General features: G+C 62.5%; 1 protein-coding gene across 2 annotated transcripts in view; it reads right to left on the reverse strand.

The window, feature by feature from the left end:
• Positions 1-1,917: 1,917 nt before the first annotated feature.
• OLFM1 (olfactomedin 1) overlaps positions 1,918-16,699 on the reverse strand; it is a 36,042-nt gene continuing 21,260 nt past the window's right edge. For both annotated transcript variants that reach the window (XM_039867593.1, XM_039867594.1), the window contains exons 4-6: positions 16,477-16,696; positions 10,510-10,616; positions 1,918-3,619 (exon numbers count right to left, since the gene is read on the reverse strand). In XM_039867593.1, coding sequence (XP_039723527.1) covers positions 2,945-3,619; positions 10,510-10,616; positions 16,477-16,696 — 1,002 coding nt within the window. In that variant the 3' untranslated portion in view covers positions 1,918-2,944. The remainder of the gene's footprint in view (positions 3,620-10,509; positions 10,617-16,476; positions 16,697-16,699) is intronic.

The raw sequence follows: 16,699 nt of genomic DNA on the forward strand, positions 1-16,699 counted from the left end.
TGACCGTGCGAAAATCCCGCACTTCTAAAGCGTTTGTTGGGAGCCGGCCCTGCCGTGACACGAGGGTGTGGGGGGTTCTGCTCAGGGTCTCTAAGGGTTGGGCACTGCCCCTCGATGTCACGGTCGCCAGCGGTGACGGGGAAGCAGGACAGGACTTTTGGGTTTTTCGGTCTCGGGCTTGGTGAATCCCAAGGACTACGTGGGTGTGAGAGTCACAGGTGCTAAGAGTGGGGGACGCGGGGCTGCGAGGGACACAGGAAGAGGCAACGACTTCTCCTCGGAGATGGGGTGGAGAAGCTTCCGGAAGGCGGGACCTTTGCCGTTTGAGCTGGGGCGGGGAGGGCGCAGCAGAGGGCCTCGAGAGGCTCTGGAATGCAGGGGGCCTGCAGGAGGAGACCCTGGGTGACGGCCGAGTGGGCACAGCAGGGGGTGGGCAGAGGGGAAGGGCCCAGGTGAGTTGGGGTCAAGGGATGGCATGTGCCAGGCCAGGCACCGTCCGCTGCAGTGGAGCCTGGGGGCCTGTGATCAGAGGGCCGAGGGGCCCGCGAGGTGTAGAGATGCGGGGGAGGGTTCCTGAGTGACCAAGGGCAGCCGCCCCTCCCCAACGCCGAGTCAGGACCTGTCGGCTTCCAGAATCCTCCTGTGTCTCCCCACTGAAGCCCCTGCCCAGAGGCTCAGGGCTCACCCCAGTCTTCACCTGGGGGAGCTGACCACCACCTGGAGACACAGCCACGCCGCCCTGGCAGTGGTGGCCAGCAGCCATCCCCTTCCCCGGTGTCGGGCTCGACAGGAAGGGGGCCCCGGGGCGGGGGACGGGGGAGCCTCGGCCTCAATTTTCTCCCACATTTTCCCAACTATGGGCCAGGGAGAGGCCACAAGGGTGCCCGCTGTGACCAACTGTGGCATGGGCCCCACCCCCCAGCTGCCTCCACCCAGACGGGCTGCCCATCCCAGCGTCTCCAGCTTCCGCCCGGGCACAGGGACCGGTGTCACACACTCTCAGACATTCTCAGACTGACTGCGACCCCTACCGAGCATTGAGAATGTCAGCTATGGCCCCATCAAGTGCCACCAACAACCCGCCTGGATACTGGCTCGGCTGTCTTTCCAGGACAAATGACAGAAATTCAAGACTGTTTTGGAACCACGCTGGCTCGTTTGCTCACTGGTTTAAGCACAGTGCCAGCTGGGCCAGGCTCACGGGGACGCTGGCTTTTCCCTAGGCCCGCATCGCCACCCTGCCAAGCACCTGTCCGAGGGTGCCAGCTGCCCCGGGGCAGAGGGGAAGGAAGGGAGGTAGGTGGCTCCCAGCCACTGTGCCATGCCTTGGACCTCTAGTGCCGACAGCTGGTCCCCGACGCTGTCCTGTGAAAGGAGTTAGTCTGACCTTATCCCTTTCCTGGCCGTGCGAAGCCCCAGGGTGCTCCAGATGGGGAGGGTCACTGAGAGGCGGCCGGTCCTGCAGTGACCCCGGGTGCCTGCTCAGGGGCGGGGCCCAACCCCACCCGGCGGTGGGGGCTTCTTGGATGCCCTTCGGTCTCCGTCTCCAAGGCCTGGGGACCCAGATCCCAGAGGGGACCAGCCGCTCTCCTCCTGGACCCAGCACAGCCCCTGGGGTCACCGTCACCCACTCTTCAGCAGGGTCTCTGCTGGCACCACCTGCCACGTGCCTGTCCTGGACTCTTCCCAGCTGCGACCTTGGGGAGCCTGACAGGTGGAAGAGGGGGCAGGGGTGGGGCTCCCAGGGGTGCAGCCTTGGGGTCCCCATTCACCTGGGACGGGGGCCACCCCGAGATGACCTCCGGGCTCTGACCTCTGGGGGGATGGGCGGTTAGAGACCCACGGGGGACGTGTCCCCACGGCAACCGCAAGGCTCTGGGAAAGGCCATCGTTTCTAAAGTCATCAGAAACGACAAGTAAAGCAGAGACATCTCCTAACATCTTTATTGTTCCTTAGATAACTGGAGAGTACAAAGTTCCCCTCTTTTTTACTTAAAAAATGTACTTTCCGCACGCACGCGCCCTCGGGGACGTCCCTTCCCCACAGGGATCCGGTTCCCCTCGAGGAGCCCTTCTCGCCCGCGCTTCTGTGGTTTGGGTAACTGAACAGGAAGAGAAGAAGCCCTCCGATTGTAATCGGCGTGAACTTGACTATCTCTCTACAAGGGTGAACACTGATTATTATTACTATTATTATTATTGTCGAGAAACAGGAGCCGTCCACTTCAGGCCCGAACTACGGCACTGCATTACAACATCCATCGCTAAACTGAACGCACAGGGCAAACCACCTCAAACGAGCAAGGACAGACGCTGCACGACACACTACGGGGCAGGCACGTCCACACGGGCGGGGGCCGCGGCCGGCCGTCCCACGCACGCACTGGACACGGGTCCACGGGCTACTGGAGTCTCGGCACGGTAATCTACGACACGACACACGGTCGAGGGACAGCAGCCGTGACGGGGTGCGAGCCGAACCGGCCCGCGTCCACCCCTCGGACGCGGAGCGCGGGCCCGGGGGGCTCTGGACGAGACTCGACGACCCCGTCGCCGGCGCCGGCCGCAAGCCAGGAGGGGTTCATGCGATCCGGGCTGGGGGCCGTCCTCCCGCGGGAGCCGGCCAACAGTCACCGCCTGCCTTCTTGAGTATGTTACGTGATCGGAAAGGGGGCCGGGGCGGGGCGGGGCGGGGCTGGGGGGAGACCCGGGGGGCCCTGGGCTGCAGTTCCAGCTGCAAAGACGGGTTTCTTCCCAAATCCGCCGGCCTCCGGCCCGAGCCGGAGAGACTCGGGGGTCACGGCCTCACCGACCCCGGGCCCCACGATGCTGATGAGTTTCACACTTGGTAGGACTACTGTGGTCGGTATTTGTTTCGGCAGCTGCTTCACGGGAAGGCCCACGTGGGTGACGACCCGGCCACTCGGCCTCCGGGCGGAGGCCCCTACAACTCGTCGGACCGGATGACGTGGAAGAGGGTGACATTGTAGAGGATCTGGTGGCCGTTGTTCCAGGCGTACAGGGCGCGGTCCCTGGGGTTGTAGTCCAGCATAGAGATGTGGGAGTACTTGTTCTGGAAGGGGATGTCGATGTACTCGTAGGTGGAGGCGTTGGTCTGGTAGGCGTAGTGCACCTTGGTGCCCCCCGAGTAGCCGTTGGTGACGTACAGGGTCCCGCAGATGATGAAGGCCTCGCCCGCACTGCGCTTGGGGTAGCTGGTGTTCCAACTCTGCAGCACCTGCAGCGACACGGGGTCCAGCTTGCTGATCACGATGTTGCCGGCGTTCTGGTTGGTGGCGTAGACGGCCCACAGCCCGTTCTCGTCTGCCATGAGGTCGATGTCCGAGTGGCCGCCCCAGGCGTAGTGGTACATGTTGTTGTAGCCGGCGTAGTCCAGGCTGCGTGTCTTGAGGATGGTCTCTGTCTTCAGGTCGAACCGGATGACGATGTGGCTCTGGAACTTGTTGAAGTAGATGGAGCCATTGTACACCACCTGCCCCGTGCCAGACCAAGGGTGCGGCAGGCGGTGTGACGTGAAGTTGTCCGTGCTCATGAAGTCGCTCATGGACTTGTACTCGCGGACGAAGCGGTTGTTGTGGTAGCCGTCCATGTACCAGACCTGCAGGGAGAGCGGAGCATCAGCGGGCGATCTGGGGGACCGCAGAGAGCAACGGGGACGGCACGTCCTTCCCCGAACCCTCGGGGCACCCTGCTCCCCCCGGGGAGAGAGGCCGGGGCGGGGGTGTGGGGATGGGCAGCCGGGGCGCACTGGCCTCCTGCGGGCCTGGGCCGCAGCCGCTCTGCAGTCCACGTGAGCCCTCCGTTGGGGTGCCTGTGGGCCGTGGGGACACGGGCACGTCTGTCGTTCACAGCCCTCCCCCAGCCAAGGGCGCGCAGTAGGTGCTCACACCTGTTTGGGGATGAAAAGGTCCCCATCAATGCACAAAACCCCAGGCCAGCAAGACGGCATTGAAGAGGGCGCAGCTGCCTGGGCCCCGGATGAGGACACAGCACCGGAAGCTCTCGTTTCCGTGTGACCCACTGTCAAGGTCGCCAGAGAGGGCAGCCTCCCTATCCAGCGGGCACCGTGCCTGTCGCACCACGCGGTCCGAGCGGCTGCACGGAATCAGCCCGTCTGCCGGGCAGAATGCCGTTAGGCTGGCATTCGGGACGCTGTGAGTGTCATCGCTCTTTGTCACACCCGGGAGGCGGGGAAGGGGGGAGGGGGGAAGTGCCTCTCCAAGAAGAAGGGGCTTCTCGAAGGCGCTGATTATGGAAATCGACCGAGACGCACCCAGCAGCGGCCGGCGTTTGGGTGACGGAGGGAGAGAGTTCCATTTGTTCCTTAAATGCCAGTTGACTCAAAACTGTCTAGACTTTGTACAGAATGCTTTAGTCATTTTCAACCAATACGGGCGCAAACTGGGAAGCGAGGAGGTGAATCGGGGGACAGCTGCTTGCTCTGCCCGCCCGTCACCGTCACCGTCACCGTCACCGTCAGGGCCCTGCTGGCGGCCGGGGGTGGGGGCTGGGGACAGGACGAAGCGGCTCTCAGACGCAGCACTGTACGTGCGTTAGAAGATTTTAAAAATCGTAACCTTGTTCCCAAGACGTCCGTTCAGATATGCTTTTTGTTTTTAACGAGATTTAGAAAAACAAAAAGCTGGGTCGCATTCGAGGCTTTGAGTATGTTTAGCCCCAGTGGTCCAGCGCTGTGGTCACGGGTCAGAACGGGGCGTGTGTAGAACCCCGCCTGCCGCCGTCCCCCGGCCACAAAGCCCCAGCCTGGCCCTCGTACCCGACATGGCCACTTCCTGGGACGGGGAGCTCACTGCTTCTTGCACACTCAGCTCACATGGCCCCCGACCCTCCTCGCCTGCCCCCCCATCTCATCACCGAGATGCTCTTCCAGTGTGTGCAAACCTCCGCCTCCCCTCGACTGGGTCTCTGCCAGTGGGGCCGGGTCTGGGGCGCCTCTGTGCCCCCAGGGTCCAGCACGTCCTTTCTGTGGGCAGAAATGGGTGGACTTGCCATCAAACTACCAAGGGTTTTTAAACTGCCTTTTTCTCCTGTAAATCGGCAAATTGGACACAGGGCACGACGCTTCTGGAAAATGCACCGTGGAGGGGAATGGAAAATTAGCACAGGAGCTAAACATTCAACATCCAGCTTGTGGCCTTGGGGCTTTCAGTCACCTAGGAGAAGCCGCCCTGAGCAGCAGAGAGGCACGGAGTTGGCACCCGAGGGACCTGTGAGGAGGCCACCGTGGGCTCCCGTCCTCCAGGTGTGCCCTCGAATCTCCGTACCCAAAAGCCTTTCTTCCTCCCCTCCCGCCCAAGTCCCAAGCTCAGGTGGAACCCTGTCACCCCCAGGACTCCTTCCGGCCATCTGGCCTCCCCCCCAGAACCGCTGGGGCTGAGGTCCTTGCGGCCTGGACCCCACGGTCGTCAACCTGCCGCATCCAAGTGCCCCAGGAGCTTTCCCACGGAACAATGACAGCCCGCCGCTGGGCTGAGCCAGGCTTTCGTGCTTGGTTAAGGCTTCCAGGTGGTTCTAAGGGCGGGCAAGGCCGGATGCTCTGGCTGGGAGCCGGAGCCGCTCACCATGGACTTGACCATCCCCGCTCGGCCCTTCGCAGGGGGCCCCGACCTTCTCATGTCTCCCGTGGAGCTTAAAAAGCCCCATGTCTGGGTTCTAGCCCCGCCGTCCTCACTTAATCGGTTTGAGTTGTGGCTTTGGCACCAAGACTTTTTAAATCTGCTCACAGATTATAATGTGCCAGCCGAGCTGGAAACCACCCCTGTAGCTTCGTAGTGAACACATGGAACCAGACCCTCTCCCGGCGTCCCCCGCCCCCAGGGCCCAGCTCAGGGCCCAGCCCCACACACCAACGCAGTGTGTCCTGAGTTCCTGTCTGCAGCCAACGTCCAAGGCCAATGTTCCCGCAGGGCTGAGCCGCACTGGCCCCTGCAGACGTCTGGGGGCCCAGCTCCCGGCTGGAGGCCAGCCCGAGCTGGGGCTGAGCCTGGGGGCGGTGTTTCTCAGCCTGGGCATTTGCACATTGGGCACTGCAGCCAGCTGGGGTCCCGAGCATCCCGTGATGCTCTGTCCCCAGGGAGGAGCCCCAAAGAAGCGCCGGCTTCCAGGGCGATTGGGCACGCGTGCTTCCAGAGGGCCGACGGTTCTTTTCATCGAGACCCCGGGTCACCTGGGGAGCGGCCGGGAGAGAACCGGGGTGTCTCTCTCAGAGGAGGGAAGGGCCTGGGCAAAGCTGTGGCCGGCGCGTGTTCCTCCGCGGCCAGCGGGAGTCCGGCCACCTCACTTCATTTACACCGATACAGCTGACAGGGGCCGCCCCGGCCACCCCGCACGCTGTGGGCTAAAACCCATTTTATAAAAGCCACTGTGGCCACAACCACGACTGTTCACGGAGAGCCCACATACCCTGGACACGCACCACACGCTCGGTCACCAGCACGCCTTGGTGGGGGCTCATTACTCCACCCGTTAGCCTCTGACCATGGCCCTGAGCACAGAGGAGCAAGTGGTCTGAGGGTCTGAGAGCTCTGCCCACATTGACACCATCCAGTGGGACTCAACAGCCCTCCGCCAGCTCCCAGGACAGGCGGGGTGGCGTGACAGCTGGCCCAGGACGAGGCTGGGATTCGTTTCGACAGCCTGCACGGCACTCTGTGAATAAGCCGTCCCTCTCTGGTCCAGCTGAAGGAAGGGCGAGGGGCCACATCCCTTGGGGTCCTGGGCGAGACGGCCCCTGCTCCCAACTGCAGCCCCAGCCCACCCTGCACCCAGGCTGATGGGGGCTGGGGCGGCTTCCTCATGGGGCCCGTTCTCTTAGAAAGTCCGGCTGTAACCCTCTGTTCCTGGACACCGCCTGCCCTCGGGGGCTGGCCCCAGTCCCTGCCCCAACCCCGTCCCCATCCACAAAGCTCCCTGTGCCAGAGAAGAGAAGATAAAATCGGCTGCCATTTCTCTGGTGAGTGACGAGGCCAGCAAGCTCACACGCCCCGCCGCCCAGCGCCGTGTCCCCGGCACACGCCGGGGCTCCCACTTCTCGCTTCCACGTGGCCAGTGTCACGAGAATGGTCCCTACCGTCTCCATCTGCCTTTCAGTGAAGAGATCGATCTCGGCTAGGGCAGGGTGATGGGCGTCTGGCGTTGAGCTGGCACCGCCAGCTGGACACACGGACGTGGCCGGGGGCGGCAGTGGGAGCGGACGCCACTCGGGGACCAGCCGAGCAGCCCGGCTGCCTGCGCTCTCCCCCTTGGCCTGTCGGGCATCTGTCCATGTCCTCCCGATGGGACCGCTGTCACTAGGAGCCTGGGCTGTTCGGGGAGACGCGGGAAGGGGAGCTGCCCGCTGGACGGGGGGAGACAGGTGTTCCTGGGGAGGGCGGCTGAAGGGAGCAGGGTGCGGCCGGTGGCCCCAGATCGGCCCCGCAGAGAAACGGTCCGCGGGGTTCGTGTGTATCGGAACTAAAACGAGCTGAGCTCTCATTCGCTCGCAGACGGACAGTGTCCCAGTGACGATACGCCCCTCTGAACATGGACTTCCCAGGGGGGCGAGGGGTGGCCGGTCCCCTCGCTACTGTCTGGTGTGAGTGGGCTGGGGCTCCCGCGGCAGACGCAGACCCACAGAAGGGAAGTGGACAATGGACTCCAGAGGGGTCCGCAGTCAGAGCTGCGTGCCTCAGTGTCGGGGAACACGGTCCCTGAGGAGCGGGCCTGGAAGGGGACAGGGGCGAGGGCCTGGCGTCAGGGCAGGGGCTTCTGCAGCCCTGGGGCCAACAGCAATACGTGAGCGGGTCACCAACTAGAGGAGGCAGCTCCTGGGCCTGGGGGAGCCAGTGCCGGGCACACGGCTCCGGCTCAGTAAGCGAGTTGAGGAAGGGCGGGTACAGAGGCCGGCCCCGCTGACCTGTTCTCATGGGCCAGTGCGGGACTGCCGGCTGCCGGCTCTTCTGCAGGCCCCTTGACTTAGATGGGCCCCACCGGGCCACGGCCTTTGCCCGCCCTCCCTGGAGGCCTGCAGCTGGAGCCGGCATTGATTTTATTTATTTTTGGAGTACGTGTGCGTGATCAAAACGGGCTGGGAGAACAGAAAAGATCAAACAAAACAAAACAGGCTTTTCCAGGTCTATGGCAGGACCAGGGGATGTGTCACCTAGCAGGCTGGGAGTTGGAGGTCACCGTACTGAGCTCATGGCTCGGAGTGGCCTGAGCCAGGCTTGGAGTGGGGCTGCCAAGTGATCGAAGCACTCTGAGCAGGCCCCCAGCATGCCCTGCCGGCTGAGCCCTCTCCACCCTTCCCCGGGCCATCAGCCCCCCGAGAGGCTCTCCTCCCCTCGCACACTCCGTCTGTAACCCGGGCCTCCTTTCCTGGAGGGCGATCAAGTCATTAAGCCGAAAATGGACGTCTAATTATCAAAAGCATCCATCACCACCTCGACAGCCCTGCGAGTCTACGCCCTCGCCATCCGGGGCAGGGCAAACGGCGGGCTTCCGGGAGCCCCGATGCCCGTGTCCGAGCAGAGGTAAACGACTAGCCCTCTCTGAGACCAAGGGAGCCAGGAGCAAACTGGGCCGAGGGTCCCGTTATCAGTGTCAGATGCGGCGGAACCATCGGGCATGGGGCCTGGCTCTGCTGCACTGGGGTCATGGTTCCAGCTCGTGGACCCCACCGGGTCTGCGTGGGCTTGTGCAGTGTGGCAGCATGGTGGGCAGACTGCAGGCCAGCGGTGGGGACAGGGCCACTGGGGGGACGCGGCTTGACACGCCAATGCCCGCTCTACACATTTGTTAATAAAACCCCTGGCGAGCCTTTCCGAGACCCCGGGGAAGTCAAGTGACCCTTGTGGACCTGGGTTTTCTCATCAGCTCAGTGGAGATGACAGCAATCTCCAAGCCGGAGGGTCACTGGGGGACTGAACCAGGACAGGCACCCGTGTGGATGCGTTGGGGGCCTCGCCACTTTCTCTCACATTCACGGAGCCACTACAAACACCAAGTGCTTCGCCAGTGCCTGGCTGCAGGACCTGACCCCTACGCCACCATCATGGCCCGATTCATTTCCATACTGCTGTCACCAACATCTTTGGCAAGAGCACGTTCCTAACCAAGCTCGGGACACAGATGGGGTTTTCCAGGCGGGATGTGGAATGTGTGAGTGCCAGCTAGTCGTCACGGTGTGGAAAACACAGCAAAAACAGCCTCTCCCCAAATGCCCACCCTAATCGTACCCCAGATGTGCAGAATGCTGCCAGCCCTTCCAGAACTCTCCACCGGCAAACTCCGGGCGAGCATCTAGGAAGACACTGCTCCCCGCAATCGGGGGCGTGATGGGGTGGCCCCTCCCCATGGACGCTGTGGATAAAGAGGAACACAGAGGCTCCCGGAAGCCCCTGAGTCCTCGTCCCTGTGCTCCCCAGGAGAAGGGAGCCGGAAGTGCCATGCCATCTCGCGTTTAAATGCAGAAGGTCACGTCTCAGGCCGCCTTCTAAGCGGTGGGGTGGGGAGCTTGGGGGAGAGGGTCTGGGACTCATGCAGTTCCAGAAAAATCCTGCAGAGGAGGCTCAGAAGGTCTCAAATTTTTCACCCCTTTCTCACCCCGGCTCCAGGAACGGGTTGAGGCTTTTTAAAGTGTTATTTTCTAAACGTCCTGCAGTGCTCTGAAGGACAGAGGGCTGACAAGAAATGCCCCAGACTGCTGGACTGCTCACTCTGGGTGACAGCTGTCAGGCTGGGGACCCCAAGGGACAGCGAAGCCCAAGCAGCTTCTCTCATCCACCAGGAACTTGGGGCAGAATCTTCCCTTGGTAGAGGCTCCAAAATGATGCTGTCACAATATGCAGTGACTGAGCGGGCCAAGCGTCCCCCACTCAGCCTGCCACCCCTCGTCTCCTCACTTCAAAGGCTCAAACAACGGGACCCGGGCCCAAATGGGGACAAGCGTGGTGCTCGTTTCTCTCTCTTTTTTTGATTAACCGGGGGCTAGTAGGGGCGGGGGATGGGGAAGTCTAGGAGAAAGAACATGGCCTCTTTCCTAAATCAAAAAGAAACACGAGTTTCCATCAGCCATGAAAGGAATGGCAAATGAAATACAAATGAGATGTCATTAAAACGAGAAAGGCCTAATGGCTTCTCCTGCTGCAGCAGAGGCGGCAGGCGGGGATGTCTGAGAGGTTTCAGGCTCTGAGTGCCCGCCTGGCCCCAGGAGGGCGGGCAGGGGTCCGCTGCTCTGTCACTGGCCACCACCATCCTCATGGCCGTCTGTGCTCTGTGTCTCTGCTTGGCATAGAGGCCTCGGCAAGGGAGGACTAGCCCCCGGGGGGCACCAGGCCCGCTCAGTCCCTGGGGCAGGTGCACGTACGTGGGCCCTCTGGAGAGCCAGACCTGTGGGGGCGGAGATGGCAGGGGGCGGAGACGGTGGGGGGCGGTAGGGCGGACCCTTCTCCACAAGACCGCGAGCCGGGCCGTATGAGGGGCACTTACCCTGTTATCACCTTCTGGGGCCAGGGGGTCCGTCATCCAGGACCCGAACCTCGAGCCGGAGGTCTTGATGGTCACGGGGTCACTTATGCCCGTCAGCTTGCCACAGGCTGGAAGAGAGCCACAGCACAGGGACTGAGTGCCTTGGCCAACCCGAGTGCCCACTGGACGAGGGTGCAGGGTGCCCTCTGTCCATTGGTCTGGGAGGCCTGCTGAGCAGCAGCGAAGGCCCCAGCCCCAAACGGGGAGCAACGGAGACCAGGTAGCCGGGGGAGGGGCACCGCCCTTGGGGCCTCCCTCCCTCCCTTCCTCCCTCCCCATGGGGCTGACGGTGGTGCCAGAGCAGCGCCTCTGGCCAGGGGATGGGCATCCTGCAAGACTTGGTTTTTCCCCGTGGAAAACGGGGCCAGCACTGCCCGGGCCCCGAAGGCAGCTAGAGAGAAGGCCCTGAGGCCCCCCCCGCAGCTTTGGCCATGGTCAGGCTCAAGGCAGGAAGGACACTGTGCCGCTCAGATCCGCTCATCGGGCCCAAGGACAGTGCACTTCCCTGCAAACAGCGCCCCTCTCTGTGCCCTCCGGTCAGTGAGCAGGCCCGGCACCGCCCCCCCCGCCCCCCAACAGCCATGAGCCTTCCCCAAGGGTGGGAGGGTCTCCTGCCCGGAGGCCGGAGAGCTGGGCTCTGACAGACTGGGGAGCATCAGGATGGACGGGACACTGTGTGTGACCATCGCGGATGGAGGCTGCAGGCCGGGTGGGCGTGCTCAGGGCCAGGCCGGCACACAGGCACGGCCGAAGCTGGAACCCAGCATCCTCGACTCAGCCTCTGCCCCTCCCACAGCCCATGGGCCTCGCGGGCTGCACCTGGGCCCAGAGAGGCAGCCGCGCCTGCAAAGCCCATTTCTCTCGCCCACCGCCCACCCGTGCGAACGGCCGCAGAAATCCCGCACGGTAACCAGCCGAATGCCAGCCAGGCCCCGGGCCGCAGGAGCGGGCCACTCTCTCCAGTGGGAGGGGCAGCTTCCCTGTGGGAACACGTGCCCTCTGTACTGTCCTCCCTTCCCGCAGGCCAGGCCTGCATGGCACCGCTCTACTGCCACCAACTCAGCGCATGTGCACAGCAGCCTACAAAGTTCAGAGAGGGCCGGGTGCCTCCGGGAGACTGTCAGCGGCTTAGCCCAGGGACCTCGGCTTAGCTGGGACAGCCTGCAACGTGAAGGCTGGCCCGGGGAGGCGTGGCCCAGCCCAGCCCAGCCCACCTCTGCACGCTTGGGGTGCCTCCCTCCCCGAACTTCTAGTGGGGTGAGTCTGTCCACCGGCAGCGTCACACAAGACTGGGAAGGTGGGCCCTCCAGACCCCTTGCCCAGAGCCAGGAGCCACCTGGCGGAACCTGCTCTGGGTGACTTGGCAGCTTGGGGCGGGAGTAAGAGCCGCCGGCTGCAATCAGAAGGAAGGCTGGCTTTGCACCCAAACCCCGCGGAGGCGCGCCGCTCCGCTCCGAGCTCCCGGAGCCCTGCCCCCTGGCCCAGATTCGGAAAAGAAACGCCACGACTATTTTTACTCGCCTCCTTCTTCCCCGAATTTCTGGCCCTGTTCTGCCTTCGGGAGGTGTTAACGGGCCTTCCCACATGAACACTGCCCCCTCACAGCCCCAGGCCGCCGTCCGGCTGAACACCAGAGCACGTGTGCTCAGCCCTGTCCACCCCTCCCGCATCGGTGTGAGGGGAGATGGGGCAGAAAGGGGGCTGGAGGTCACGTCCAAGGTTAACCTGTGTTTACAGCCACTAGAAGCAAGAAAGTGGGTGGGTTTTGGAAATCTCATGGAGGGGGGTTCCTGGGCCAATTTTTCACCCTCTTGGGGGGTGGGGTGAGGCTCCCTGAGGGAGGGTATGGGAGAGGCAAGGCCCAGGCTGGTCCCTCTGTACTCTCTTTGTTCCTATTGGCCCTGGCGGGGGGTGGGGGGTGGGGGCTCTGGGCTGCCCCCCAGGATGGCAGACCCCCTGAACTGGGTGGGACTTGGGTGACACAGGGGTCATATCTCACCATCAGCAGCCCCTCTGGCCCTTCCCCGCTGCCCGGAGGCCAGCACCCACTAAGATGGCACTGCGCCCCCGTGAATTTCCCGAGGAAGTGGACAGCGGAGGGAGAAGCCCAAGAAGCCGTCGCCCCCACAGCATCAGGGGTCAAAAGCCTGCTGGATTTCCTCCCACAGCGCTTTGTGGGTTCCGGCCACTTCTCACTGTGATGTCCACTCGCCGAAGCCCTGTCCCAAGCCCAGTCTGCTGGACGACCAGACACTCTGAAGGGCCGAGATGGCAGGCCAGCACCCCGACTCGGCTCAGGTGCCTGGCCACGAGCCCAGGTTGCCTGCCTTCGCTCGATCCCTTCCCCTGCCGGAATGCCACCCGCCTCCCACCTGTCACCCGTGGCTTGGCCCAAACTGATGCCTCCTCCGGAGACCTCTCCCTTCTGAACCCCACCCCCTTGTCCTCGCTGGCCGCAGAGAAGGGGGGCTGGCGGCAGTCCAGGTCTGACCTGCAGCAGCACCAGCCCCGCCCTGCAGGGCAAGGTCTCCCGGGCTTGGGGCCAAGCGCCACTGTCTCCCAGCCCCTGGCCGAGCCTTCGAGCCACGAATTAGAATGGGCAGAGAAGGGTCCAGCGGCTGGCCGCAGGCTCCGCGCTCCCGGCCCGGGGTCTGGAGTCATGGAGCTATTTTTGGTTCTCCATCCAGACTGGTTCTGCCAAGACCTTGGGAACTGACAGGACCTAAGGAAGCCCCACGGCAGAGCCAGGCGGCGCAGCCTTGGCACATTCGGATCACGAAAGTGTCCCTCTCTCGTCACGAGTGCTCGGGGTGCACGCGCGGGGCTGGAGGAGAGAGGAGAGGACGAGGCCTGGGAAGCAGCCCCAAGCAGGCGCATCTCGCAGGGGCTGCGCTCCAGCCGGAAGGGTCCGGCCGCCCCAAGAGGCCAGGAGGAAGGGCGCTTGGACAAAGCTGTGGTCCTGCGGATGGGGTCACCTGTCTCTCGCTATTCCTTGAAGGAGGTTCCTTCTGAATGACAGCCAGGATGGTCACCAAGGTACAGGGACAGCTCTGGGCGGACATGCCCACCAAGGAATTCGGGCCAGAGGCCACGCTGGAGAGAGGGATTTTAAAATGGAAACAGAAAACCAATGAAATCTGCTTTTTTCTATGTATAGTCTGAGATCAGGAATCGCCAGCAGCACCAGCTCGAAGAGAAGCTGTAACACAGAGAGGCCTGACTAAGGCACCTCTGGGGGACCGCAGGGGGGCCCTCGTGTTACATACACACAAAGGTGACAGAGAGCTGTGCGAACCGCAGCCACCGAGACGCTGCGTCGTACACAGCCCCGCCCGCACAGGGCAGCTGTCGGCACACCTGGCTCCACGGCCGAGGGCCCCCTGCCCCGTGCTGGTCCGCAGCCTCAGCTCAGAAGCAGGCTGCTACGGCGGCACCTGTCAGCAAGGCTAAAATAAAGACCAAACTAAGAAGCCACGGGCAGTAACTGGGTCCTTAAGTTACTGAGCTTGAATGAAAACCTAGAGAAAGGGAGAAGCGGCAGCTGCTAAACCTGTCAGCCTGTTGCCCATCATCCATCATCTGTCTATAATCTATCAACTACCTGTGTGTCTATTATCTATCACCTATCTACTCATCTATCTACCTACCTACCATCTCTCTATCATCTATCTGTCATCATTCCATCTATCCATCCATCCACCTACCTACCTATTCTACCACCACTACTCTGCCTGGCACAGTGAGGAGCCCATGACATGAATGACATCTGTGAGCTCACACAGGGACCCCAGGCAAAGGGACTCCTATGCCTTCATTTTACAGACAAAGAGGCAGCTACCAGGCCTTGAGGCGGGCAGCACCTTGAGAGAGCCACGCGGCTATGGAGCGGGGGTGGCACTGACTGCGTCACGTCACGGCTCCCCGGCTGTGGCTCCCATCGCTTGATTCATCCGAATCAACCGGGCGCTGGTTGCATGCGGGTCTGGGGTCCCACCTGCACACTCTGACTCAGTGGCCGGCCCGCACGGCAAGGTCTTGTGAAGCAATGATTACCGGCGGAGGTGACAAGGACATCGCGGCCTCTGAGGGCCTGGTCATCGTCTCATTTCTCCCCATCCACCCTGCGGCAGCCCGATGACAACCGTGGGACAGGCCCCACGACCCTGAGCCACGAGGTAAATCCATCCAGCTTCGAAGGACAGGCCGGGCACAGACGGGAAGGCTGCCTGTCCTGGGGGCGGGGCCGCCCTTGGAAAGACGCTTAGCTTCTCACCCTTTGTGGCTTTTTGCTCTGAATTTCTATTTTCCTCCTTGATCTATGAATTGGAAGATGTGGGGGTTTAATCTCGTTTCTCCCTGGTCTACGCAGCCCGTGCACCAGAGAGGAAAATCACTGCTCGTGGACGATAAATAACAAAGCCCCCCACCTAGGATTCTTCAGAGGCCGAGAGATCCTCCCCGCCCCCCTGTAGGAAGGCTTGGGGGGTCGGGAGAGAGACTGGCGATGGGGAGCCTGGGGTCATTCTGGCCAGAAACTCAGACTGTGCCCAGCAGAAATAATCACGTAGCCCCGTCATCATTAACATAGCCCGATTATAGTCACTGCTCTCACACATGGTACCGACTCCGGGAACGTGGAGATGGAAAGGGCTGGTGGAGGCCGTCCGGCCCTGACCCCCTGGGACCGTCCCAGGTCACCCAGCTCCTGGCACTCCAGGACTTGGGCGCCACGAAGCCCATCCCCGAAAACACGCAGCGGCCCCTCCGTCACGTGACCCGGCTAGAGCGCGCGCGTTAAAACGCGCTCACCCTCGAAGCCCCGACGTGTGTCCGTCTTCTGTCCGGGACCGGGGAACTTGAAAGCGTGTGCCTTTGCGGGGCGCCTGGAACGGCACCGAAGACCGTCGAGGCACGGGAACCCCTCGAACCCAAGGCTGCCGACTCCACTCCTTGCCCTGTGCATGTTCTCTCTCCCTCCCTCTGACAGCAGCATTGGGGTCTCAAGAGCATCTGTTCTTTGGGGGTGTTTGAAGTTTATAAGGAGGCATTTGGCGTGCCCGTGCGTGGGGGTAAGCGGGATGAATAGGGACCAAGTGAGAGCATCGGATCAAACCCAAGGGGACGCTTCTCCGTAAAGCAGAAGGACCCCGAGTTACCCGAAAAAGTGCCCGCTACGAATGTGGTTTTAAAACGGTGGCGAGAAGGGCCAGCTGGTGTCTGTCAGGAAATCCTAAGACTGGAACTGGGATCGAACACGTGCTCCTTAAAGGTGAACTCAGACACGAACGTGTCAGGTCTGTCACAGCAGTTAGCGGGAAGGTGATAAGGCAAGCGGGCGTTCGAGCACGAATAATTAAGGGGCGCCGCCCGCATGGAGGGTCCTCTGAGGAAACAGGGATGGAGCGAGGAGCAGGGGAGCTCAGGGGTTCCGGCTTTCCCAGGCTGCTTTGCGGGGGCTGGGGGGGCTCCTTCATGCCTGCGAGCCAGCTCTGGCGCTGCGGGTGTGTGACAGGTGTGATACACTCAAACCACGTGCGGTGCAGTGTCTGGGCAGCTTCCTCGTTCTCACCCCGGAGGGAACCCCAGATGCACACCTCCGGCCCTCAGCCATCGCGTCGTTAGAGCTCACCCCAACGCACGCACGCATGCACGCACGCACGCACACACCTTCTGCAGCGGGTTTGCGACATCTGACACCCCCCTATTTTCGTCCAGACGTGCGACTCGGAGGGGTCTGTGAGCCGGCCTCTGCGTGGGGTGGGACAAGCCCTCACCTGGATGCAGCCTGCATTCCTCTCTCTCTCTGTCTCGGGGTGGCCCTACCCAGCGGCCCTAATCCAGCCGTGGCCACCGGAAGCCAGGCAGGCGCTGTCCACGTCAGCACCGGTCCCTGAGCCTGCCCGCGAGCCCCGCGGGGTGCCGGCCTACCTAGCTTTTGCATGCACGCACGGAGCCTCTCCTCGAGACTGGACACTCTGCTCTGCAGTTCATCGTAGTCATAGGCTCCAATCTCCTCCTGCAGTTCGTTAAGCACTGACGTCAGATTCTGGACCTCCTCCTTAAACTGCAAAACCAATTTGGCATCGGCCTTGTACTCTTCCAACACAGGTATCAAAGGCCTAAGTTCATCCATTTTCGCTTTTATTGCCTG

Source organism: Pteropus medius, unplaced genomic scaffold (assembly GCF_902729225.1).
Source record: "Pteropus medius unplaced genomic scaffold, Ma_sr-lr_union100, whole genome shotgun sequence".
Classification (NCBI taxonomy): domain Eukaryota; kingdom Metazoa; phylum Chordata; class Mammalia; order Chiroptera; family Pteropodidae; genus Pteropus; species Pteropus medius.